The 25,028-nt window shown below is 40.4% G+C and overlaps 3 protein-coding genes and 1 non-coding gene across 7 annotated transcripts in view; 2 read left to right on the plus strand and 2 right to left on the minus strand.

Moving 5' to 3' along the window:
* Window positions 1–9,608, minus strand: part of LOC131470019 (plasma membrane calcium-transporting ATPase 1-like) — a 29,997-nt gene extending 20,389 nt beyond the window's left edge. Inside the window, exons 1-6 of the mRNA XM_058645508.1 lie at window positions 9,269–9,608; window positions 7,295–7,586; window positions 4,623–4,820; window positions 3,090–3,347; window positions 2,005–2,130; window positions 128–334 (exon numbers count right to left, since the gene is read on the minus strand). Of these exons, the coding sequence (XP_058501491.1) occupies window positions 128–334; window positions 2,005–2,130; window positions 3,090–3,347; window positions 4,623–4,820; window positions 7,295–7,490 (985 nt within the window). The 5' untranslated portion in view covers window positions 7,491–7,586; window positions 9,269–9,608. The remainder of the gene's footprint in view (window positions 1–127; window positions 335–2,004; window positions 2,131–3,089; window positions 3,348–4,622; window positions 4,821–7,294; window positions 7,587–9,268) is intronic.
* Window positions 1,139–1,232, minus strand: trnai-uau (transfer RNA isoleucine (anticodon UAU)). Its single transcript has 2 exons — window positions 1,195–1,232; window positions 1,139–1,174 (listed from the first exon to the last, which is right to left on the minus strand). It is a non-coding gene; the product is annotated as a tRNA-Ile (tRNA).
* A 710-nt stretch (window positions 9,609–10,318) lies between the features above and the next one.
* Window positions 10,319–13,529, plus strand: bet1l (Bet1 golgi vesicular membrane trafficking protein-like). Of its 2 annotated transcripts, none has more exons than XM_058646238.1 (4): window positions 10,319–10,393; window positions 11,740–11,825; window positions 11,925–11,981; window positions 12,416–13,529. In XM_058646238.1, the coding sequence occupies exons 1-4, from the start codon at window positions 10,372–10,374 to the stop codon at window positions 12,581–12,583; spliced, it is 333 nt and encodes a 110-aa protein (XP_058502221.1). In that variant the 5' UTR covers window positions 10,319–10,371; the 3' UTR covers window positions 12,584–13,529. The 2 variants fall into 2 exon arrangements, with proteins under 2 accessions (XP_058502221.1, XP_058502220.1); XM_058646237.1 differs by lacking the exon at window positions 10,319–10,393 and adding an exon at window positions 10,599–10,741.
* A 774-nt stretch (window positions 13,530–14,303) lies between these two features.
* On the plus strand, window positions 14,304–23,454 carry deaf1 (DEAF1 transcription factor). Of its 3 annotated transcripts, none has more exons than XM_058646235.1 (13): window positions 14,304–14,737; window positions 15,607–15,698; window positions 16,207–16,333; window positions 16,907–17,056; window positions 17,294–17,433; window positions 17,808–17,873; window positions 18,192–18,236; window positions 18,532–18,655; window positions 18,745–18,894; window positions 21,454–21,758; window positions 22,075–22,173; window positions 22,279–22,365; window positions 22,626–23,451. In XM_058646235.1, the coding sequence occupies exons 1-13, from the start codon at window positions 14,539–14,541 to the stop codon at window positions 22,725–22,727; spliced, it is 1,686 nt and encodes a 561-aa protein (XP_058502218.1). In that variant the 5' UTR covers window positions 14,304–14,538; the 3' UTR covers window positions 22,728–23,451. The 3 variants fall into 3 exon arrangements, with proteins under 3 accessions (XP_058502218.1, XP_058502217.1, XP_058502219.1); XM_058646234.1 differs by having other exon boundaries at window positions 22,276–22,365; window positions 22,626–23,448; XM_058646236.1 differs by lacking the exon at window positions 17,808–17,873 and having other exon boundaries at window positions 22,276–22,365; window positions 22,626–23,454.
* The last annotated feature ends 1,574 nt before the right edge of the window (window positions 23,455–25,028 follow it).

The raw sequence follows: 25,028 nt of genomic DNA on the forward strand, positions 1-25,028 counted from the left end.
AATGTGACCGTCAACAAAAAGGAGACATATTTTGAGAACAGCAGCATCAAACTAACACAGGAAAAGTTTTAAGTCCCGTTCAGTTGAGTTCAAATATATTGTTAATGTCAATGTTCAGCGAACATACTTTTCTTGTCCTTCTTCTCTTTCTTTTTCCGCTCCTCTTTCTTCTTCTCTTTCTCTCTCTTCTTCTTCTTCTCCTTCTCGGCCTTTTCCTCTGCATCACTATCGCCTTCCTCACTGGCACCGAGCAGTGTGAAGATGATGCCCGTCTGAGAGTTCACACCGACACCTGTGACCAACATCTTACCCGAGCCCTCCATCACATGGGTACCTGGGAGAGACAGAGAGAGAGGATTCAATGAGCAACTTGATGGGAAGTTTATCAAGAGAAAAGTATAATCTTTCAGTATTTAGACCAGTATTTTCAACTTTATAAATTTTCAGCATTTTGGCAATCCATGGGTAGGAAATGCACACAAACCGGCCACAAGTAGGCAGCACTTATCCCTGTCCCCCACTTCTCCTTTCACCCCAACCAGTCGAGGCACATGGCTGCACATCTTTGAGTCATCTTTGAGTCTGGTTCTGTCAGAGATTATTTCATTCTTACTATGCCTTACCAGGCCTTATAATACAGTATTTAGTTAGGCTTGACTAGGCTGTTAACCCTTAAAACACAGAAACATTTAGGCTATTTTTTCCATGTTGAAATGTGTATACAGAGGCTATAATAATGCTTTTTTTCAGCACAACCTATTTTCATTCTGATGAATTCCCATTTTCACCAACTATATAAACACACATGAGCAAAAAGTACTGAAGATGTGATCTATATTAACACACTGCTAGGATGTTCATATAAGGAGTTCCCACAGCAATTTACCACTTTGATGGCTTTGTTGACCATTTGTTAAGAAAAGTGCTGTATAAATAAAGATAATTATTATTATTATTATTATTATTCTTATTATTATTATTATTATTATTATTATTATTATTAAGGAATAAATTAGGGAGTAATTGTGGTAGGGTATAGCTTGCTCAGGGACACCTCAGCCCTTGCCCTGTCCTTGGAATTGAACTGGCAACCCTCCGGTTATAAGCCCAACACCCTTTGACTTGGCCAAAATGAGTCTGCTCCAGGTGAGGCTTGAACTCACAACCTCGGCATTGCTCTGCTGGACACTGTCTTATAAGTACCGCGCGCTAACCGATTGCGCCACTGGAGCCTGCCACTGTCTGCTTAAGTGAGCTTTTTGTTCTCTCTAGTGATTGTTTACGTATTTGTTTCCTGCCTAAATAAATAAAGGTGGTTGCTGCAGACATCCTTCATATTTGATGAGGCTTAAAGTTGTAAATCTTGGTTAACATCCAATTCAAGGAACTTTCAAGGACTTTCCAGGGACCAATTCCCTCAAATTCAAGGGCTGAATGTGCTCACGCAGCTTAAGATGGGAGGGTACTTTGGGCCACATGTATAGGATTAGGTTTAGGATCAGGGTTAGTGCTACAGAAATGGTAGGGGACAGGTTGGTAGAGTTTCTGATTCTATATACCCACACCAACTTTTGTTCAAATCCAATGAGTTTTGACAGAGATATGCTTTTTTTAAACACTTGGATTTCTTGTAAATTTGATATATTTTTGCGATGTTGTCAGTGGCTACATTCTTACCAAATTTGAACATATTTGGGTGATTACCGACCCATTGCAAAAATTCCAGATTGATCCATTTACAACTGTGGACAGGAAGTTTCTAAGTTACCTAATGCTAACATTGGGTAAAACGACATGGACCTAAATATGAACTGAAATTCTTTCTTGCACACAATTCAAGCACTTTAAATTACCCATGTCTATCTAGTTATAAGTTATTGAGCAATTTCCAAAACCCTTCAAGCCAAAGGTGACACTCAGATCAAACAGTGGAAGATAAAAGCTGGCAGTGATGGCGAAGGTCACATTGAACTCATTTGCCATGATTTGATGTGAATGAAGCACCTGAAAGCATCATGATGTCCTCTGTGACACTCTTCTTGACATGATCAGACTCTCCAGTCAGAGCACTCTCGTCGATCTTCAGATCATTGCTCTGTATTAGAATGCCATCAGCAGGGAGGAGGTCACCTGGAATACACAGAGCAGAGCAGAACACGTTACGTCACCATTAAACTCAAAGGAGCTAGATGTCTTCGAAACGTGAAAGTGAAAGCTTCCCAAACAAGTTACTCCCCCCCTTAAGGTACAGTGTGAAAGACTTTGGCATAAAGTCCTGAATTTGCAGATTACCATCTGAATACACTGACTGTCATCCAACCACACCCCAGCTTCTACAGTGGCCTACAACATTACATAAGAAACTAGAGAAAGCACTCAGAGAGACCAACATTCGACTAAAAAACAGCACAAAAACAACATTTGGATTACTACTAATATCCAATAATTTCTTCTTTTGGCCATGAGTTACATCCCCATCCCCAAATAATCTAATCAAGAGGTGTGTTACTACTACTAGGAAACTTTCTGGAACTAGAGGAGAAGTAGGCAGCCACTGAACAGCAGCCGAGGCCCAAATCCAGATTGAAGCCTTGATCAGAAGCATTTCCATAACCTAACACATAACACATGGTTTGATGCAACTGGAGAAAACCTACACATGCACAGAGCATGCAAATTCAACACAGGGAGGACTCGGATCTGAGATTTGAGGTCTGGATCTTCTTACTGTGAGGGAACCACTTTAGAGCGACTGTAGCGAACTATCAGAATTAGTTATTTGTATTTATAATGGTACGTTTGTCCATCTTTTTTACACACCTTTCTGCATTCCAGGAGAACTATGTAATATATGTATAGGTTTGGCAGCTATGGGATTTGAACACACACTGTTAGAATGACTGTAATTTAAAAACCAGCTCCTTAGACCACTTGGCCACAAAGAGTATGAGTTGCAAGAAGAGTACGAGTTGCAAGAAGAGTACGAGGAAAACCATGCTTCTCTTGATATCAATGTAAAGATCTTTACATAAAATAATCTATTAAAGGCGTTTAGAATGGGGAGAGTGAATGAAGTACCTATTCCTCACCATATTTGACTTGTGCAATGTCTCCGACCACAATCTCGGTCACATTGATCTGGACCACCTGCCCCCCCCGGACCACGGTGAACTTCTGCTCCTGCTCGATGCGGCTCTGGAGGCCACGGAACTGCTTCTCCTTGCTCCAGTCGTTGAAGGCCGTCACCAGGACCACGCACACCACAGACAGCAGGATGGCAGCGCCTTCGATCCAGCCGGCCTCCGCCTCACCCTCATCCTCCACGCCGCCAGCCGCTCTGCCACAGTCTGAGATTTAATCATTCAGACTTAATGTTAGTTAAATGTACGCACTGCAGCAGTGCTGCCTGACAGCAAGTGACCTCTGGCCTTTGTGTATTGGATTCAGACAGACACAAATGCTCCTGCGGCACAATATTATTTTAATGATTGATGGACATGACCCAGATTAGATGAGACTTGCTGGGTCAGAGCTGCTTCATTAAAATTAAAAAGCAGAGTTCGTGTGGGAGGTGTACACTAGAATCACAACAAAGTGTGATAATATCCTCCTCTACATAAAGTAAAATGAAAACTGAAGTTTGTAAACTGCTCACTTCTTTTTACCAAAGTCCATAGAGAAAATCTTTAAAGTTTACATCACTGCACACAGGAGGTGTTGATCCATTGCTGCCTCCATCTGTGTTATTTTGTGACCATGTGTTTACATTTCTCTGTTCAGATTACCAGTGTTGTAATGTAATGAAGTACAAATATTTTGTGCTGTACTTAATAATAAAATGCACATATCTGTACCTTGTTATTTGTATTGTTAGCAAGTTTTACTAACAATTTACCACTACATTTCCTCTAACTGTCTTTGTTACTCGTTACTATCAAATAAAATCAGAAGAAGAAGAGTTGGTATTATGGTCTGTATTTACATAGTGGTTTTCTAGTCTTTTTTTTTAACATAAACACTATGCAAGAGGGGGTTAAGTGCCTTGCTCAAGGACACATATAGGCCACATCAGGAATTGAACCCATAACCTTCTAGTTGAAAGACAACTTGCCCTACCACTGACCCACCATGGCTCAATGCTTAACCTCACTTTTTGAATACTTTTACAAGTACATTTTATATCAGAAAACTACTTTTGATACTTAAGTACAGTCCATTTTACTTTTACTGCAGTAATATTATAAAAAAGTGACTTCAACTTCTACCAAAGTAATTTTCTGTTAAGATACTCGTACTTTTACTCAAGTATCCCTTTAAGATACTTTATACAAGACTGGGATTTACACAAGCGACAAAAAAGAATATCAGCAACTAAAAACACTGATATTTAAACAGTAATTAACAAACTTCAGTTGCTTGTTTGAAAAGTCTGACTAGATGAAGTAAATAACATATTCTTCAATTTAAAAGTCTGTATTTAAAATTAAATCAATTAAAAAAAGTACACTGTAAAGATTGAATTTCACACATCGGCTCATCATAGTCAAAGTCAAAGGAAGACGTAAAGCTCCGTTTGAACATTTTAACCTAATGATAAAATGATATAAAAAGACAGAACTCACGCTGTCTCTCCGCATCAGGAGGTCTGTAGAAAGAAAGGCCTAGTGAAATGATGGCTGCCACCTCCAGGATGATGAGTGTGACGTCCTGCAGGGCCTCCCACACTAACTGTAAAAAGGTTTTTGGCTTTTTAGGAGGGATGGTGTTATCTCCAAAATCCCTTTTCCTTCTGTCGATGTCCGCCGAGCTTCCATCTAAACCTGCAGTATGGGGACACAAAGGCAACATAGTCAGATTTCAAAATGTCAATGTTATATTGGATCTATTTAAAGCTTATTAGGGTCAGGGTGTGGGGGTACTTGGATTTTTTCAAATTTCAAACCTCTGTGTGAGGACTATGGACGACTCACTCTCTATCTATGTCAGATAGACATTCAACCTTGAATTTCTCTATGACTACACTGTGCTGTCACTTTTAATATCATTATGATAAATGTAAGATAAAAAAAAAACTGCATGAACATAATGCATAAAGGTCCAGTGTGTAGATGTTAGTGACATCTAGTGGTGAGACTGCAAAGTGCTCTGCTCATCCTTTACTCTGCTCATCCTTTAACACATCAGGGAACTACAGTAGCCTTCACATACCAGAAAAGATGCAAAGCCACTTTTAGAAAGGTGAGCTGTTAATATGTCAAGACGTTGAAGAAAAAGGTGACTGAGGTTTTTTTTGCTCCTGGTGTTTGCATGTCTGCAGCAATGTGTGTGTGTGTGTGAGAGTTTTGGATCAGACTGCTTTCCTCTGTGGAGCAGAGCATCATGTCAGGACACGCTCAGTGTGTGCGTCCCCGTGGACACAGCAGCAGCAGCTGACTCTGTTAGTCTCAGCGGGGCTTTAACCAAGCACTGCTCTTCACACCGTCTGAAAATGAGACTGGCCAAGCAGAAGCACCGAGCATAGTCTGTGCCGTCTTTCAGGTGAGAGGGATTAGTCTGAAAGTAAATGCACCTTCCTCTCCCTCCGTCCCTCCCTCCCCCCCCCCGGCTGTGACCCCAGAGACGTGGAGAAGTAAAGCAGCGTGATGGATTTTCCACTGATTTCAAGCTGCTGCTGACATTTTACTTCTCTCTGTCAGCAGGAGTCGAGATGCTGAAGGTGTTTACTGAGCGTGTGCAAGATGCACAGACTGAGTAAATTAATGATGAGGAGGGAAAAGTCAAAGGGTTTCATGTATGAGACACAGCGAGGAGTCATTGCATAACTTTATGAAAACATTGTGTCTGTGAGGCTACAGGTAAATGTATGTAAGGAAGTAAATCAGTGGAAACATTAGTATTATTATATAGATGCAGGCCTAAACTGCTTTGACTGGGGCGAGTTATAATTTCAGGGACACCAGGAGTTACTGGTTCCATCCACGTAACAAAATATTCAACCAATCTTCACCAGCCACAGATATGTTTGCTGCCTTATCTCACTGTTAAACACCTGCTTCTGACAGGAAACTAACGTTTGTGTTGTTTGCTTGCTTTGAAACCACCTGCACTCCTTCACCAAAGTCCATGGAGAAAATCAGTGATTTTACACTACACACTAGAGAGTTTGAGCCATTGTTGCCTCCCTCAGTAAACTGTGACTTAAGTGTTTAAAATCCTTCATTCAGATTAATATCAGTCTACACACACCTCCCAGACTGGTCCCTCCTCCTTCTTCCTCCTCTTTGCTCCTCACCACACCACGGGGGCCTGAGACTTCAGCCATACACCCCCCCCCCCCCCCCCCCATCTCTGAAAGTCTCTGTGTTGTCGCTGTCTGTGTTTTTTTTAGCGTGTTTTTAATGCTGTAAGAGGCCAACGAATAATAATTATAATAATAATTATTATTACATGAGGCAGCAGTAGACCAGTGTGTACTTGCTAGTGCAATAAACAGGCCAATTCTCTGTAGGACTTTGGTGCGGGAAAGTGAGCCTTTGGAAAAGGTTATCTAATGGTGAGAGAAAGTGGGGAATATATCCATAATCTTTTTTAGACTTAAGCGTCTAACACACATCAAAAAACTTCAATCAAATTTAAAAGATGTGATTGGCCACTTGCTATGAATGTCAAGATTCCTACTCGTTGTGACCATCAGCTACAAATTCTACTCATGTAGAAAACTGCGATCATTATTTTAACACCAGATACCAGTGAAAACACTTCTCACATGGAACCGCTGTGATTTTCTTACATCATCCCTAAAAGCTTCCTCTCACACTTCAGACAACCTCGATCCACTTTCACACTTACTAACAACGAGACACTATAAATGATTTTGCCCTTGGAATATAAGGATCTATTCATCTTATATTCTACTTAACCTTATTTTACCATAAAGTCACACTGACATTAAAATCTCGTATACACGTGAGATCATGTTGTCCTGAAGCTGACGAAGAGCAGAGCATGGTCATCAGAGGCTTCAGGTCACAGTTGACTTTGACCCTCATAAAGTCAACACTACCTCAAGCCAAACTGTATAATATGTCCTATGTTGGATAAATGATGTCCACGCTGAGGGGCGGGATCCGTGAATCACTGGTGGAGAGGACTAAAATATCATGTCACACCACCACCATGGCTCCAACTGAGCAGGATTCTTTGCCTGGAGGATGATTCTGGCTTCACATCTCTCGTGCTGGGATGCTTAAACCCAAGGCTGATGATTTACGTGAGACTTTTGAGTATGTTTTACCTTCGACGGGTGACGTTCTCAGTCTGGCGCACAGTCCATTAACGTCTCCATAACTTTTCTGGATCCTGTTCAGAGCCTCTGGTCCTCTCAGCTCCATGAGCGAGCGCAGCTCCTGCAGTGAGCAGCTGAACTCTGCCTCGTGGTTGGCCTCATCACGGCGGCCGTGTTTGGACCCACGGAAAGAGTTATTGGCCATGTCTGATCCTCGGGGACGTGGACACGGGCCTTGCTGACTAACACAGACTCAGTGGTGGGCCTGAGGTGCAGAAGTGGCCTTACAGTGACTCTGTGACTGTGGAGAAACAGAATGGAACATCAGCTTAGACCACAGGAACTCATTTACACCTTCTAAAAAGAAGGTGTAAGTGCTCCTTTAAGTGCTCCTTTCTTTCTCTAAAAAGAAAGGAGCAGCCACATCACATGTGAAAATCATTCTCTGATATAAAATAACGGTAACAGCAATCACTGTCACAATGCTTGATTGAAAATTACACAGAAAATCAAAGACGGTGATGATTAAATGTACCCAAATTTGGACTGAACAGCTGTGGCTGGGTAAGTACTACAGTCACTAAGTACATGTAAAGTCTATTTTTAATATAATGAAAAGAAATTAAGCTTAAGAAGGATTAAGTGCCTTATGAATTGTATCCATGCAGCAAAATAGAATAAATCACCATAAAGAAAGATCATATTGTAAATATTTAAAATATTGTCATATTCAGCTCGCGATTAAAGTATTTTTTTAGGAATGAAAACTTAGAAGGCATAGAAACTTTGAACTAATGTGAATTAATCACAGTATTGAGTCCATAGAAAAGTGGATATTGGTGAATATTATGTTTACATACTGTATATTTCTGGGGGTTTATTGTTTTTTTTTTGGACAATCAAATCAGTTTTATTTGTATAGCGACTAACTATACATAGTAAAAAACCAAGCCTTTACAATTATATTACATAATTTATTCATTTAACTTGAAGATACTCAGGTTCAACTTGTTTGTTTTTGTTTTTTTGCATTAATTGTTTTTGTTGATGGAAGTAGTGTTTACACTGAGAATCTTGATGAAAGAAACTGAATTGGAATTTTATTCATCTTTAAGCATTAACTAAAAAGTGATCTGACCCATTCTAACCCATGCAGTGGCTCACACCTGCACCAAGCTCAGTGTCTCACTCATTAGCAGCAGCAAAAGGTGTAAAAATTGACAAGTTAAATGAGAGTGTGTTTTACCTCAGATGCATGAAATGGTGTTTTTTTGTCAATAAAGAAGTTAAATTAAAACTGACTGGTTTCTTTCACTTGTAAAATCAAAAACCCATCTTTATTTGTCTGACATTTACCACAATAATTATCGTATTCACTGTTTTTTAATATATCTGTCGTGTAGATTCTCACTGTTGAACATAATCCCAGTATCTGTTGTAAATTGTGTGCACGCTGCTGTGTCAACTGCAAGCTTTTGTTCCTCACATGTTGTGACCTCTGTGCCTTCAACTGTAATCTGTGTCAATCAGTCAGCCGAGCCTTAATCTGTGCGAGGCAGAGCAGCCTGTTTGAGGCTGAGGGGGAGAGAGAATGGGGAAAAAAAGAGGCGCAGAGAGATGAAGCAGCTCCGCAGAAGTCACAAGGGTCAAAGTGATGCATAAAGCCTTGTTTATCACCGGTTTATTTTTAAATAACTGAGTCACACAGATGTGCCTCACAAAACAGAGACACACGGGGACTCTGTGCATCCTTATGTCAGAGAAGCTGCACCAAAAGAGTTTGGGTTTTTATTTGAATATATTGTATCTGTATTGGTCAGTTAATAATAAAATAATAATATAGGTAGTAGGAAATAATAAGTAGGAAAATTAGATCATAGCTGTGTTTAATAGCTGAACAAACTTAAAAGCCAGACCTTCATACTTAAATCATGTAACAAAAAACAAACTGTCCATAAAGAGAAGAAGAAAGGCTTCACTTACAGAAACTTCCCCCATCGCCTCCTGTTATCATCATCATCATCATCATCAGCAGCAGCAGCAGCAGGTATTAGCAGCAGTCCGATTACTCTGAGCAGCGTCACACACACAGCTCCAGAAACAGCCCATAACCCAGCCACGGTCTGCACCCGGACCTGCTCCAAGTCCTGCTCCAAGACCACTATCCCCTCCAAAAAGCAGCCTGTTATTGAGGAAAAATTCACTTTGACCTTCAGCAAGCTCACAGTCAGAGGCGATGCTCCACTGGAGGAAAAAACACAGGAGCTGGCTAAATGATTATCTGAGGAAAGCCTCGCTTAATCTAATTAGACAATCTGTGGCTTCAGTGAGCGCCAGGGAGAGAGAGAGAGAGAGAGAGAGAGAGACTGCTGCTGCATCTCTTTCAGCCTGGAAAGAGAGAGAGAGAGAGAGAGAGAGAGAGAGAGAGAGACTACACCACCCCTTCTATACACAACAGGTATATAAATATACACACACACACACACACACACACACACACACACACCATTTATACACACAGCAGGTACACACACTTCCCAGATACACACACTTATACACAGCAGGTGCATAGACTGTATGCACTTTGTTCTCTGTTGTGAATAAATAGAGAAATCCTGCACTTTTAACTTTTCATATACTTTTGCAATTTATTGATTATCAAATAATCATTGTATCATGATGTTATTGGTATTGCGAGCCATGTATCGTGAGGTACCCTGTGATTCCCACTCCTGATTAATATGTATTAAATATAGATTTAAATGATACATTTTAACATTACAATTCTGCAGTGGGAGATGTCTGTACGTGTCTGCACTATTCGTATTTATTATCCATATTGCATATATTCATATTTGTACCTTATTGTATTTTTACATTCTTGGTATAAACATATATATACACATATATAATTGAAAACAGATTTATTCTTCACTAAGTGGCCTCCAGTAACTGCCTCCATTTTATAGTAAAATGACTTAGCTCCTTTGATAATAAAATGTATATTATGTGGCACCTTTTCCTTTCATGTAATGAAGATCCATCCAAAGTGATTGGTGACTTACTGGGACTGATTATGTGCCTTTATGGACTGCCCTCTAGTGGCGTGTATGTATGCCTGTTTTCTACTCTTTTCTACATTTGATTGTAATATATAATGTAATGTATATTAATGTAATGTAATATAATGTAATAAAAAAGGAAATAATAAGTTAAAAAAAGGGTTGTGAACAACAACAATAATAATAATAATTTTAAAAATGTAATGACTTTTTACAACAGTATGCTTTACTGTTACATGATAGATATAATATAAACGCACTATTAGCTTTTGCTTTTGTTGTTAAATTAAGAAATATATGATCAGAGATTACGGCGAGAGGTCACGTGCGTCTATAAAAGCGAGTGAACAGCTGATTGTGACGTCACTCTCCAACATGGCGGACTGGAACAGAGGTAGTGTTTGTTGACACGTATCCATCTGTGGAAGTTTAACATACCGCAGCAGAAGCGGCAGCAAAGAGCGAATATTACAGACGAGGGTGTCATTAAGAAAAGACAGAAATGTTCGGTGGTGCGTTAGAAGTCCGGGTCTGGGGTTTAAACTGGTGTTTTCACTTAGCCAGCAGGCTAATAAGTAGCTAAGGAGTTTAGTTGCTAAGTACTTTTCTGTGTTCAACTGTAGCTGCTAGTCGAGCTGTTGAATTAATTTAGTAACTAGTAGGTGTGTATGGGTGGCAGATATCTATAATTTAATTATTCCTCGTCAGAATGAACATGTCAGTTATTCATGATATTTTTTCTTTTCAATAATCCACAACACAATGTGAATTATGGGTAGCTAGTGCTAAATTAGGACTATTACTAATTCCATTATGCGCTATGTAGTCAAATTCATACTAGCCATAATCCTAGTTCAATGCCCCAGGAAATTCAATTGGTTAAAAATGTTTACAATTATGAAAAGTCATAATTTAGTTTCCCCATATTCACATATTGTGTATATCTACAGTTGACTTACAGATATTTGTAGTTAGATAGTTGTAGTGTACTTTTCTTACTAAATGAATCGTCAACTACTTTGATGATCTATTAATCGGTTTGAGTGTTGTTCTTTTTCAATAATTAAAACAAGCTTTGTGATTTTTCAGCTTCTTAAATGTGAGTATTTTCTTTGCTCCATATAACAAGGAAATCATTAAAACTATAATTTTGTTTTGTGTACAAAACAAGACATTTGAAAACATAATTTCCCGCTTTGGGAAACAATCATTTTTCAACATTTCTCAAGTACTTGATCAATCGAGAAAACTAATTAATTATCAAAATAATCGTTAAGTTACAGCCCTACATTGTATACATGAATGGACCAAGTGATGTCATTTGTCTAAGGAAGAATGAAGTTGTGGTTTACTGAAATCCACCGTTCATTCGTTTGTTTGTGTGACCTATAGGTCATGACTCTGTGGATGATATGCTCGATGCTGAAAACAAGCGACTGGCTGAAAATCTGGCCACCAAAGTCTCCAGACTGAAATCTGTGAGTTAATCGTTCCTTTTCTAAAAACAGTAAATGTAGTGTTGAGTGTGAAACCTTACATTTCCATATGATCACTTGCCGTTTCTTTGTGTCTGACAGCTGGCGTATGACATCGACAGGGAAGCTGATGATCAGAATGACTATCTGGACAACATGGTGAGTCCTTTTCATCAATGAAGACATTTTCTTATTGTTTCCTGAGGGGGAAAAATACACTGTAAAAGCATTGTGGGAAATATATTGTTGGAGCAACTACAAAAGTTAAACCGCTTTGGTGCAGCTCTTGACAAAAGTTACCATCTATGAAAGAGATGTACAAAAGTACTATGTCCCTTTTTTATTTCTAGCTTTTGTTGTTGTTTTTATATCTTTGATATAACTCTGCCTTTTTTGTTAATTATATTATATTATATTATAACTGTTAATTATATTATATTGCATATATAAATTAATAGTTTCTGCCCAAATCCATGTGAGTGTTCTAGATGTGTAAATGAGAATGGGAATTCTAGCTTTAATGGAGGACATCGGTCCCTTCATTATGTGAAATCTATCACCTCTGTCCTCTTCCCGCTCTTTTTCCCTCTCAGGACTCAAACTTCCTGAGTGCGACAGGCCTGCTGAGCGGCAGCGTGAAGCGTTTCTCCACCATGGTCCGATCCAGCAGAGACAATCGCCGCATCCTTTGCTACGTCTCTATGGGCCTGGTGGTGGTTTTCTTCGTGCTCTACTACCTGATTTCAAGGATTCAGCGCTGATGTGACCACCAGCTCAGACTCTGGAATCCCCTGTGATTTTCCTACAACAGACAGAACTTTTTTTGCTGTGAGAAAGTGAGGGGGCAACTTGCAGAAACCATTTTTGATGAATTGTTGAACTGACTCTCAAGGCAGTCACATGAACAATATTTGAGTATTTAAAAAAAACAAAGAGAAGGATGTGTCTTGTGGACTGAAGGATTTTGTGCTTGACACTTGTGCTTGCCATCCAGGAAGTCCTAATATGGGCAAAGAGAGGGTGGAGCCTGAATGCAGATACCTAAATAGAGCATGATATGTAGATAAACCTGTCCTGGCCAGTGTATGTTGATTATAAAGTAGCTATTTATATATTTATATATATATATATATATATATATATATATATATATATATATATATATATATAAGATAACATCTAAATAATATGACTGTTTCACAATGACAATACATTTTAATTTTGGTAATGAGAAGGCCACAGAAAGGTCAACAAACATTGGTATTTTTTTACGGTGTGATTTAAAGGTCAAACTGGTTTGACGTTGGCACATTGTTTTATTGTTTCCCCTAAATTATGTTGCAGATTTGTTTTAAGGATGTTTGTCACAGTAAAAAGGTAGCACTGTCTGCTTATCTGTTTGTAGTGTGGGACTGGGACAAAGTAGACAATGGTTTGGCACGTGGCAGCAGTTGATAAGGGGGGCAGTGTGAAACAATCAGACATGTTAAGTGGTTGGGGTCTATCCTGCTCATGGGTCACAGGGGCATTTATTTTTAATAATATGTATTAATATATATTTTACTCATTGATTTTTTGACAAAGACAGAGGGAAATTTAAAAGGATCAATAGAAAAGCATAACATTCCTGATACTGATCAGCCCTAACACACTTTTATTATTATCATCATCATTACATAATGTAATAAAGGGTTTATTTTTGTGGAACTTCTTTGAGATAATTGCTTATTTTTTAAAACCATTATTATTGTTGGCTTTATGTGAGTGTGTGTATCTGGTAAATATTTTATTTTGGTAACTAAGAATTAATTTGAAAAATACATTACAGAACAGGATTTCTGGAGTTTTTTTGCTATCTATGAGACTTTATCCTGTATGATTTAAAATAACATGCATAAAATTGATTTGTGATCAATCATATTTACACAAAATGGTTGGTTTACCACTCTTGCCTTTGCAGCAAGAATGCCTGGTTGGAATGAGGGCCTTTCTGCATGGAGTTTGCATGTTCTCCCTCTCTGTGGGTTTTCTCCAGGTTCTCATGCAGATTTTGGGATTAGGTAATCTGGACACTATATTTACTGTGGGTGTGAATGTGAGTGTGAATGATTTGTTTGTCCCTGAGATGGACTGGTGACCTATCCAGGGTGTACCCCACCTTTTGCCCTATGTCAGCTGGGATTTGCACCAGCAACAGGAGAAGGAGAAGAGGGATTGTTTACCTTTTAAAAATACTAGTCACAGAAATGGCAGTAAAAGTTGCTACAAACATTATATTTTACAGAGATGTGTTATGTACTGTGAATTAAGTTGTAATGATTTGGCGTCTTTCAATAGTGGGTCCTAAAAAGTTTGGGAGACGTTCCGAACTTCCTATTTCCATGATCCTTGTGTTCTTTACTCTATGAGAGCGTGCTTGTATAGCATTGGCCACTGTGTGTCGCTTCGTGTTTTTTCGGCAGTTTTCGGTGCATCGTTTACTTCATGAAACAACATACCCTCGGCTCGCCTTCCTCTCTCCGCTTGAGCGCTCGTGATTCCTTCACACGCTGGGATATTTTCTGGTGACATACCATCGATTTCAGCGACCACAAACCATTCCAGTACTTCCCAGTGCAGGCGCTGGTTCGTGGCGGACTCGGCTGCGCTCGGACCCGCGCTCTGCCTATTGTGTGCTCCTCGGCCTCGCTCGGCTCTTGTCGTTCCGTGGAAGGGAATGGACGAAGCGGACTCGGCCACGAAGGCGCTCGGGCTTGATGAACCGCCCATCATCGAGTCGTCGGTGGAGGGAGTGGGCTCGGATACCGAGTCGGAGGCCGAAGTCACCACGATGGCAGTGAAAGCAGAACCGGGAAACATCGACGTAGGAGCCGAGTCTCCGCCGAACCCAGACGAGGCCGAGGCGGCATTCGCTGGTAAGGCGGGCTTTAAGCTAGCGTTTAGGCCGCTGCTGAGCGGGGAGGCGCTAAAGCGCTAAAATACAAACTGCGGATGATGTTACCGGATTGTAAACGTGGAAAAAAACACGTTAACTACACTGTGTGTAGTTAACGTGTTTTTTTTAAGTATTTTTTAAACTACAGTGTGGTAGCCTATTAACGAAAACATAAGTAATAATGAGTCACCTCAACAAAAACAATAGTTCCAGTTTTAGTCCGGTGTTTGTTGTTGTTTCTGCACCTTTAGTGAATCCTTTACCTCTTTGTCCCCCGTTTCCTCTCTGGTCATGATTGTTTCGGATAAAAGTAAACTGAAAATCGGGTTTTGGTTGGACCTAAAATAATTAATATTGTTCAGATTTACTGACAGAACAGTTTGTTAACGCAACTGTGATTTCCATTGCAATGGATAAAGTAAACTAACCTTGATAATGACGTGTTAGTGAAAGCTCTTAACTCGAAGATAAATCCATGTGATTTGTAAAAGTGAAGGTTTAAATATCAGAGCCGGTCCAAGCTTTTCTGGGGTCCAGCTGCAACAATAAATGTTGCTAAATTTGACACACTGTACCTTTAACTTCTCGTAGTTCAATATCAGTGAGCACAAGTTTTTGAAATATTATATCCAGATTATCAATCAATAATCATTCACAAAAATAATCACATTGATTGAAATGTATGATGTTACCATTTTGGCCATAAATGAGAATTATCATATGTTAAAACAAATATATATACATCAATAAAACAAGAATATTTATATCGCTGTCCACCTGTAATACCTGGACCACACTTTGGGCAGCGCTGTTGTACAAAGTAAAGAATTATATTTGTTGTTTTTCCAGAAGTCACATCTGTAACAGTGAGGGATGTTCAAACTGCGGACGACAACGTTTTCACAGTCTCTGCGTCTGGAAGCCTCCCCGAACACGTCCTGGTAGATCAACACACACACACACACACAGATTAGTGTCAGTCAGTATGTATGCACAGTCTGTTTTGCTGTCATATCAGACGAGCTTCAGAGAGTAATTACCATGTAAAAGGGCAGCCTCATTGTCTTCAATGTTGTTGAATTAATATAGCATCTTTAATAATAATTCACATTTGTAGTAAATCAGATATAATGTGACCTATAATGTTAAAAAAAACCAGACGTGTGTCACATGAGCAAACATTTAGGCTCAACTGAGCCTCTTGATCTTTGTTAATAGTTCATATATTCTGACGCACATGTATACATATTCAATAATCTTTACTGTTGTTTATTTCAAGAGGTGTGTCCCAAATAATGAGGTGAAGTGGAGCTTTATGAATCATTAAATGTTAAATGTTCTTAAAAATTGAGATGAAACAGCACACACTGACATCTACTGGTCAAACAAATGTTCTCTAACAATCTGCACCTACTGTGTTTGAGACACTTTGTGTGTGTTTTCTTACAGAGTGGGAGGACAACCCTTCAGCTGGGTGAAGGTCTGAACACACAGAAAGCCACTCTGATTGTGGTTCACACTGATGGCAGCATTGTGGAGGCTACTGGCCTCAAGTCTGCCACTGCCATTTCACCAGGTGTGTACTGAGGAGGCAGAACCTCATTTCTGAGGAATGGGTTAAGTTCTGGAGAGGGTTTGAATTGAGTTTAAATTAAGGCTATGTTTAGCTGGTTATGGCTAAGGTTAGGGATAATGCTTTGTTTGCAGTCCAAATGAACAGTGTCAGTGCATTTTCTTAAAAGGATAGTTGGATGAACCTGTGTGTGTGTGTGTGTGTGTGTGTGTGTGTCCGTCCGTGTATTTATATTTGTGAGGTCCAAAAAACATAAAAAAAACTATCTTTGTGGGGACATTTTTCTTTGCTTTTTCATGGTTAAAACCTGATTTTAGGGTTAGGGATAGAATTGGGTTTAGGTTAGGGTAAGGGTTAAGTTTAGACACTTAGTTGTGGCGGTTAAGGTTAGGGTAAGGGGCTAGGGAATGCATTATGTCAATGACATGTCCTCACTAAGATAGAAAAACAAGTTTGGGCGTGTAAGAGCTCTGCTCTCTTCCACATGTTTGAACCACATTAAAAACAATAAAGATAGTGACCACTCTCTGAGACTGACCCGTGTCTTTTTCTTTGGTCCTCCTGTACATCCCTTAGGTCCACACACCACGCCCACCCGACTGAGTCCTGCTCAGGACAAAGACTCATGCTCCAAGTACAACTGGGACCCCTCAGTCTACAACAACGAGCTGCCCGTACGCTGCAGGAACACCAGCGGAGTTCTCTACAAGAATCGACTGGGATCAGGTGATTGACACACTTTTAATCACAGGCTGTTAATTGTTTCTAACAGCAACAGAACCAGTTAAACCAGTAACTTCAATGCATTAATCCCTAGTACCATTGCGCCACCTACTGCTCATCTCAGTAGACTAACCCAGTGCCATCCACTGCTCTAGAATTGATGGAAATCCGGTTATAATGTCTAATCCTTGGGTCATTTTCCTGATATTATCTGAGCTGAGTGTGTTGTGTTGTGTTCAGGGGGTAAAGGTCGCTGCATCAAACACAACCAACAGTGGTTCACTCCCACCGAGTTTGAAGGTCTGGCTGGAAGAGCGAGCAGCAAAGACTGGAAGAGGAGCATCAGATACGCAGGCAGACCTCTGCTCTGCCTCATACAGGTACGGCAGGACTACTATTGCCTCAGGATTACTGCAGTAATACTGCACATATACGATCGTATTATGGCAGTACTACTGCTCTACTGTTACCTCTGTATTACTGCAGCACTACCACAAAGACACGGTCCTCTTTGCTTATGCTGTTTGTCGGTAAATAAATGCCCCGCCTTCTCATCAAACACGTTCATGAGGCTCCACAGAGAGAAGGGAGGGACAGGTTACAACCCACACACACAAAGCGTTTTTACAGTTTGCATTCAGATCATCTGACTCTACCCTGAAACCTAGAGTTACACCTGGTGGTGTTTATTTTTCTTTAGCACCTTGTGATGTTGTTGTGATTATTTTTAAATTCAGTGTGTGTCTGTGTGCAGGAGCGCATCCTGATCCCCCACGCTGCGTCCTGTACCTGTGCAGCCTGCTGTGATGACCTGACAGCAGTGAGTCACCTTAGATTAACAATATCTTTTTGATATTAGAAAAGAATAGAATAGAAATACTTTATTCATCCCTGAGGGGAAATTGTTTACGGTTGGGAATCTCGAGGTACCTTAGAGTTCCATGATTCTGATTCAGAGGGTTAAGATAAAGAAGCAACTTGGCTGCTGAAGGACAAGTCCGCAAACCACTAAACCTATAGAGCTGATTAATACATTGATGAAATAGTCATGGTTGGTTGCAGACAGATAATTTGAATTGGGTCTATCCATGTCTCTTACTGTTTGTCCCTGTCTCTCTCTCTCTCTCTCTCTCTTCAGTGTCCAAAGGACGGAGACACTCTGGCTGCAGAAAACATCACAATGGTAATCTTAATTTACTTTTTCTGTCTGCTGGATGTGGTGTCTGGTGCTTACATTTATAATAATAATAATAATACATTTGACCTTTCTAGACACTCGAGTGTCACCTTACATACAATACAAACACATAATAAGTTAAGAACAGAAGACAATGAAAGACAATAAAATTGGACAGTGCAATGTGGGTTTTAAATGTGGGAGAAAGTCAGTGTTGTGGATGGAGGGAGGAGGGAGGAAATCCAGAGTTCAATATTTTGTCATTTCCTTATATGTGCCTTTCCCTCTCTGCCTGTTTCAGACTGGTCCCGTGCGCCTCTTTGTCCCGTACAAGAGACGGAAGAAGGACATAGACCCTCCAATCATCCCGGCCAAAAAGGAACTTCCTGTCACCAAAAGCATCACACTGAGCCCTGGAACCACATGTATGTGTGTTGACCTCCAGCTGATTGAATGAGATGTTGAGAGTTGTGTCGTTCCTCTTCGAGTGTTTGATGTGTTTGTCCTCCAACAGTCACCGTGTCCCCATCAGGACAGTTCTCCACCCCCGGCACTTTGACCTTTGACCGGAGCCCAACAGCGGACGCTGCCGCCGCTGCCATCATCTCTGACAGCTCAGCACAGGCTCGGCTCGACAGCAGTGAAGTGTTTGCCAGCACTGCAGGTACACTTGCCTCTTTATACCCCATTCCCACTGGTCAAAAAACTATTTAATCCTGATTTTAAATGAGTTTTTACCAGAAGGGATATGTTTAAACCGGCACTCACTCCTGGGTCAAACAACTTAGCGATAAACACGCTTTTTTCTTTAACCCTGACGGAAAGCTGTGTACATTTTCTGTGTTCATTCATGCATATGGCAAGTATTTTTATTTGATCTTGTTATTTCCAGCTCAGCTCCTACAGTCAGGCTAAAACACACTGTGCACAAAGAAAAAGTGTCACACTCAAATCGTTGAGTACAAAAAATGTCCCAGTGAAACCTGTTCAAAGGGCAATTTTTGATCTCACTTCCATTAAAAGCATTTTACATGCATTTTATTATATCTGGGTGTCAATCTGGGCTTTTGCCTCGTAATTGATCATTTTTACTACTCTCCACCAGATGGCGGAATTTTAGTCATAGTTGGCATATGGAGAAAAAACATGCTATGTCTATGTCTATGTTTCTGTTTTTAAGTTTTTCATCTAAAAACAATGTGGCATCATGACATAAACCTGACTTTTAAATGGTTAAAATCTTTAAAAATGAATTAGTATTTCAATAATTGGATCAGATAAAGGTGAAAAAGAATATAATAATGTACAATATTTTTTATAGCTTGCTTTTAAAAAGCAAATTTTTATGTCTTAGCGGTATGAGTGTGACTAATATTAGATCCGGCCCTATGGGTTCAGCATAAGACACTAATTATTTTTCAACTGCTTATTTTTTTTGGATAGCACTCAATGTTTTTATTTTTATAAAATGAAAGATCAATTGAAAGAGAGACTGAAGCAATTGATATGACACATGTGTGACGTTAAATTTCAGGGCTGAAAAAAAAAGAACAACTACTAGCTACCTACTAACTACCCTGATACTAGGAATTTTTCAATCCCCTCTTAAAAAGTCCATGATCCAGAATCCAGAGGGTTATTTTGTTAAAAGTTATTTTTGCTTTTCTTTTCCACAACCGCAAGCTGCAACTGGGTCAAATCATCAGTTAGTCTTAAGGTAGCAACTTTGAAAACAGCTCCCTTTTTGCATCCCTCTAACCCTAACCCTTAGTCATGAGGGGTTTCCCACAATCCTTCGCTGCGAATGAGCGGCAGTCTATCCATCATCCTATCAGGCTCTCTGAATGGCTGTTGTGCTGCTGTAATGAGCTCTCAGGAGAGAACGTCTTTGGGGGTGACTGCCACTCTTCATCCTGATCTCACTAACTGATGATGGCCTCCTCCATGAAGGACCAATCATAAGTTGTCTTCTCACTGCACCGTTTCCCTGAGACATACTGAACATAAAAAAATAATAATAATTTAAATATAATATATATTTTTAATGTTAGAAAACGGTCCCTGCTCGACCACCTTAACCATCACTAGACCGCACACACACACACACACACTGGAGCTCTCTGGGTCCCTGCGTTTCACTTGAAGAAAAATCTGATTTTGTCTTATTTTAATGCAAGGATGATTATCTCTATGGAATGTGGTGTGGGAGAAACTGTGAGAGAAAACAACAAACAAATATTGAATAAAAACTAATTTTATTATGTGAGCCACTGACAACTTTGTTCCTGCCACATTTTCAGTGTACAATCCCCTGCTTGTATGAACTGTTGTTTTTCATTACCACAGAATGAGCCTTTTTTTTATTTATATCAGCTCTATGGAGGCTGCTATTTTGGACCACCGTGTTTTTTATGTTTTTTTTTTTACAGGGATTTTCAGCTGCAACATGCACCGTACACTTCACCCGTACATTTTATACACTGTAAACACTGTACCTTTATGTCACTGCTGAAATAGTCTCTAATATAGTCACATGTGCATGTTTACACACACACACACACACTCTTGTACACCAGTCTGATTTATAGACATAGTATATTCCCACCTCACAAGGTCAGAGTGATAGGTTTTAATCAAAATGTATCCTCACAGCCTTCTAAACACGCAGACACGCAGGACATGTCACATCACAGTGTGAGATAAATGTCCAGTTATTTTTGGACCAAGTCTCAGTGGACTTTGAGCTGCCAGCAACTCCATCGTCATAGGAATAATTTTCACAGACATTATTCTGTAGAAGTAGGTCAGGAGTGACACAGTGACCTGGATCTGCCCGGACCACCTGCTCGTGTTTGATTCTTCGTACTTCCCCGTCCGCATTTATCATCCGAGCTGTCGGTGATGAAAGTGTAGCGCTGAGGTGAATGACAGGAGTCCAAACAACTGTCAGTTTCTGCTTTTCCGCGTTCTGTCCAGTCCTAAAATTGTGATTCAGAAAAGATAAATGACCTATACAAGAACATGAACAAATCAGTTAATGGTGTATTGTATTTATGAATGAATTACAGTCAATACCAGCAGGGAGTGGAACATAGAAACCAGTAAACATACACAGACACTACATTTATTGGTGAAGTTGCATGTAGCACTCTTGTAAGTTTTGCTGCTGTCCTTTAATAAATCAAACTAATCTTTTTCCTTTCTTCTTCTCCTCCTCCTTCAGTGCTGACGGCTTTGCCAGAGTTGGCTGTGACTCCTCAGCCTGTTCAGGCCAAGATGGCAGTGACGGCGGAGGCAGAGGCAGAGGCGGCGTCTCCTTCATCGGGGCTGGAGAGCGGGTTGGAGGTGGGGCCTGTGGGCGGGGTGGAGTCAGTGGTGAGCGAGAGCCCAAAGAGCACGTGGTTCTACCTGGAGGAGATGGCCAACACACTGCTGAGCAACGTCCAGCAGCTGAGGAGCCTGATCGAACAGGCCAAGAACCCTGCGGGAGACGCGGTGGGGTTCAAAGGGCAGGGAGGACGGAAGGAGGTGAGAGAGCACACACACCCGCCACTTGATATCAAGTTATGAGCGCTATAAATCGTTCCATATCAAAACCAACACTTTTATTTTGAAATTCTGTGAAATTCCATTATATTTCAGCATGTTTTTCTCAAAACGTTTGCATTTTTTGTCACTTCCTACTGACCAAACTAGACACTTAGTGGCCCCCCAGGTCGTTTGAGGTTAAGACCCCTGTTCTATATGATTACTACAAATAAAAACATCATATATGTATGAAATCGAATGAACTGTGCGTCTGTTTAAGACGTGAGTTTCTAATGAACTCTCTCTCTGTGTTCAGTGTGGTTTCAGTCCGTCGTTTCAGAGCCAGATTTCTTTCCAGCAGTCAGACATCTCAGATGCCAAGAGGACCGCTGACATTACAGAGATCATCATCAATGTACACAAACACACACACACACACACACACTCATTGTTCAGACCAAAGCGTCTGTCAGACTTGTCTGTGATACTGACTTTGTGGAACGTGTTCCCTGTGCAGCAGATGTGTGTCAACTGTGGTCGGGTGGCCATGAGTGAGTGTACGGGCTGTCACAAGGTCAACTACTGCTCCACCTTCTGCCAGAGGAAGGTAAGGCTCAACTAAACACACTCATGTCTCGTCACATACACAAGTAAATGGAAGTCTTAGTGCAGGTATAGTCAGTATAAGCAGCAAAATACAAAGGGTTAGACACAGTAGATGCAGCAGAAAGCAGACCTTGACCCTCCAGCATCAAGCCCTCAAAGGCGAAAGTTGTTGTATCTGTATCTTGTTGTATCTGTCTTTTTTTAATTAAATATCAGCTTGAAACAAAAATGGTGTCAGTGACTTTTTTTGTTTCTCTGCAGGACTGGAAGGATCATCAGCACACATGCTGTCAGTCAGCAGGGGGCATGACCATGCAGGAGGAGGAGCCAATCACAACTATTGATATGGACAAAGTGAAATGATGACGTCGTCAGACACGAAGGAATTTCGATGTCGATGATCTCCTCAGAGAAGTTTTCTCTTTCGACACAGTTGGATGTAGGAGGAGCTGCAGCTCATCTCTAAACCTCACTCACTGAACTCTATGTGACAAAGAAATGTAATAATTCAGAGATATTTTATATTTTTATTCCTTATGTTGTCGTCGGTGGTTCTTATGTCGCTGTTAAAACAGTATTTTGCTGCCATATTGAAGCTGCGTTTGACAGTTGATGGCTGAGTTGTTTTTGGATCGTATGACGAGCTGGACACGTGCACTTGTTTCATATGTGACGAATGACAGTGTCGCTCAACTGATTTTGTCACAAGTTTTATTTAAAGTTTATTGTCCCAGTCTCTTTTAGACTCTTTGCTGTTTTTAGGTTTCTCAGAGTCTTTCATGATGGGACAGAGTCAGTTATGAGGCTGTAAACAGAGACTAGAGGAGCTGCAGAAGTGTCACTCTCAGAGTTACATTCTGCTAAAAGATTATTTTGAAAGGATATTTTGGAAAGTTCAAACCCATTAAAAAAAAAAAAAAAAAATCATAATGAATGCGATCCAGTTTTTGTTTAGACATGAACATCCTAAATGTAAGCCTGTTTTTCTGTGTAGTCATGAAATTACACAAAAACCAAAAGCATTGCAGCATAAAGTCAGTATTTATTTTATAGGTTTATACTGTGTGGATAAAAGCATCTGCTAAATGACATGTAATGAAATCTAATGCACATAAACTGGAGACCAATGACTCCTAAAATGTGAGTTGTGGCTCCCTGGTGGACAGTGACTGTACTGCAAGTGTAGTTCCACCCTAACCACACCGAACCATTTTACTCTGCTAATGATGATTTTGGTTCTATTCCTAATGGAAATGCCAAAAAAATGACGTACCATACTGAATCAAACCGAACTGTTCCACTTGGTGGAAACATGACTTAGCGTTCCCCTCCTCGCCTGAGGCGGCGCTGCATCAAGAATTATTGAGGGACAAAACAAGACAAACAATGAACAGGAAAACTCAGTCTTCTGCTGGTTAATGCAGAGCAACTTTTGTTTCCTGCACATAAGAGCAAAACATGGAGCTGCATCATTTTATTTGAACGTACGACACATATACGCTGCAACAATGGGCTCAGCCATTTCTCCCATTTATCGTTCTACACACGTGCATGTTTTGGTTGGTTTACCCACAACGCCCTGCATTGTATTCTGCTTCCTGGATTTAGTTCACTTGAAGCGAACTGAGACATATGCACATTCACACTGAACAAGCAAACGAACTAGGGCTGGAGAGAGCTGGTGAGAATGCAGCCTTAAGAACATGGAGCTCTCGATCAGTATCAGCAAAAAAATTCTGCCTACTCTTCCTTTAATTAGGTATTATTGTGCGTTTATCAGAGGAGAAACTAAATTCTTACTCGACTCGATTTGTCTGTCAGACTTTTTTTCCCTCCCTCTCTTAAATTGCTGACAGTCAGCACCCAGGTGATCAGTCAGGGACACTCCTGATGAATCACTTCAGACACGATGACATTTGATTCTGCTGTGTCTCAGTCTCAGCGGCACTCAGACGTCTGCTGCTGCTCACTCTCAGCAGACTGCTGCTGCTGCCCCCCCCCACACACACACACACCCTCATCGCTTCCAGCCAGGTCACCTGAGCAGGAAACCTGCTGGGAAACCTCTAAAGCTTCTCATCATCAAAACTTAAACGACTTTTACAAGGACTTTGACCTTGAGCGCTCCAGAATCTGGCTGTAAATAGTCCTGAGCAGCACTGTCTCAAAAACAGGATTCTGTTTGAACAGGCAAACAGAGAAACTAGTTTAAAAAAAAAACCAGAATGAAAGTTCAGATCAGGTAAACTACACACACACACATACACAACTGTGAAGGCTGGAGGACATGGACAGTCTGACAGAGGTTAAGTGACTGTGGACGGATATATAGGCAACTAATGAGGAGATGAGCTGCAGGTGAGAAGCAGGGGAGCAGAACGCCAGGTGCAGGTAATGAGTTGATTGCATGGAGGACAGGCTCTGAAATAATGTGGAGAGTTGGTGAAAGGGCATGAAAGAAAGAAACAACAACAAACAGAGTTTACACGTGAAACACACGCTCTTCCACCTCTGCTTCAGTTTCATACGTGACATGTGAGCGTCAGCGTTTATTATTAGATCAGGTTTTCAAAGCTGCCCTTCCTTTCTCCTTTGTCTACCCCAAACAATCGCCTGTAATCTTAATAACTACAAATATTCTGAACATTATTATTGAGGTTTTTA

The sequence above is a fragment of the Solea solea genome, chromosome 12, assembly GCF_958295425.1.
Source record: "Solea solea chromosome 12, fSolSol10.1, whole genome shotgun sequence".
In the NCBI taxonomy this organism is placed as follows: domain Eukaryota; kingdom Metazoa; phylum Chordata; class Actinopteri; order Pleuronectiformes; family Soleidae; genus Solea; species Solea solea.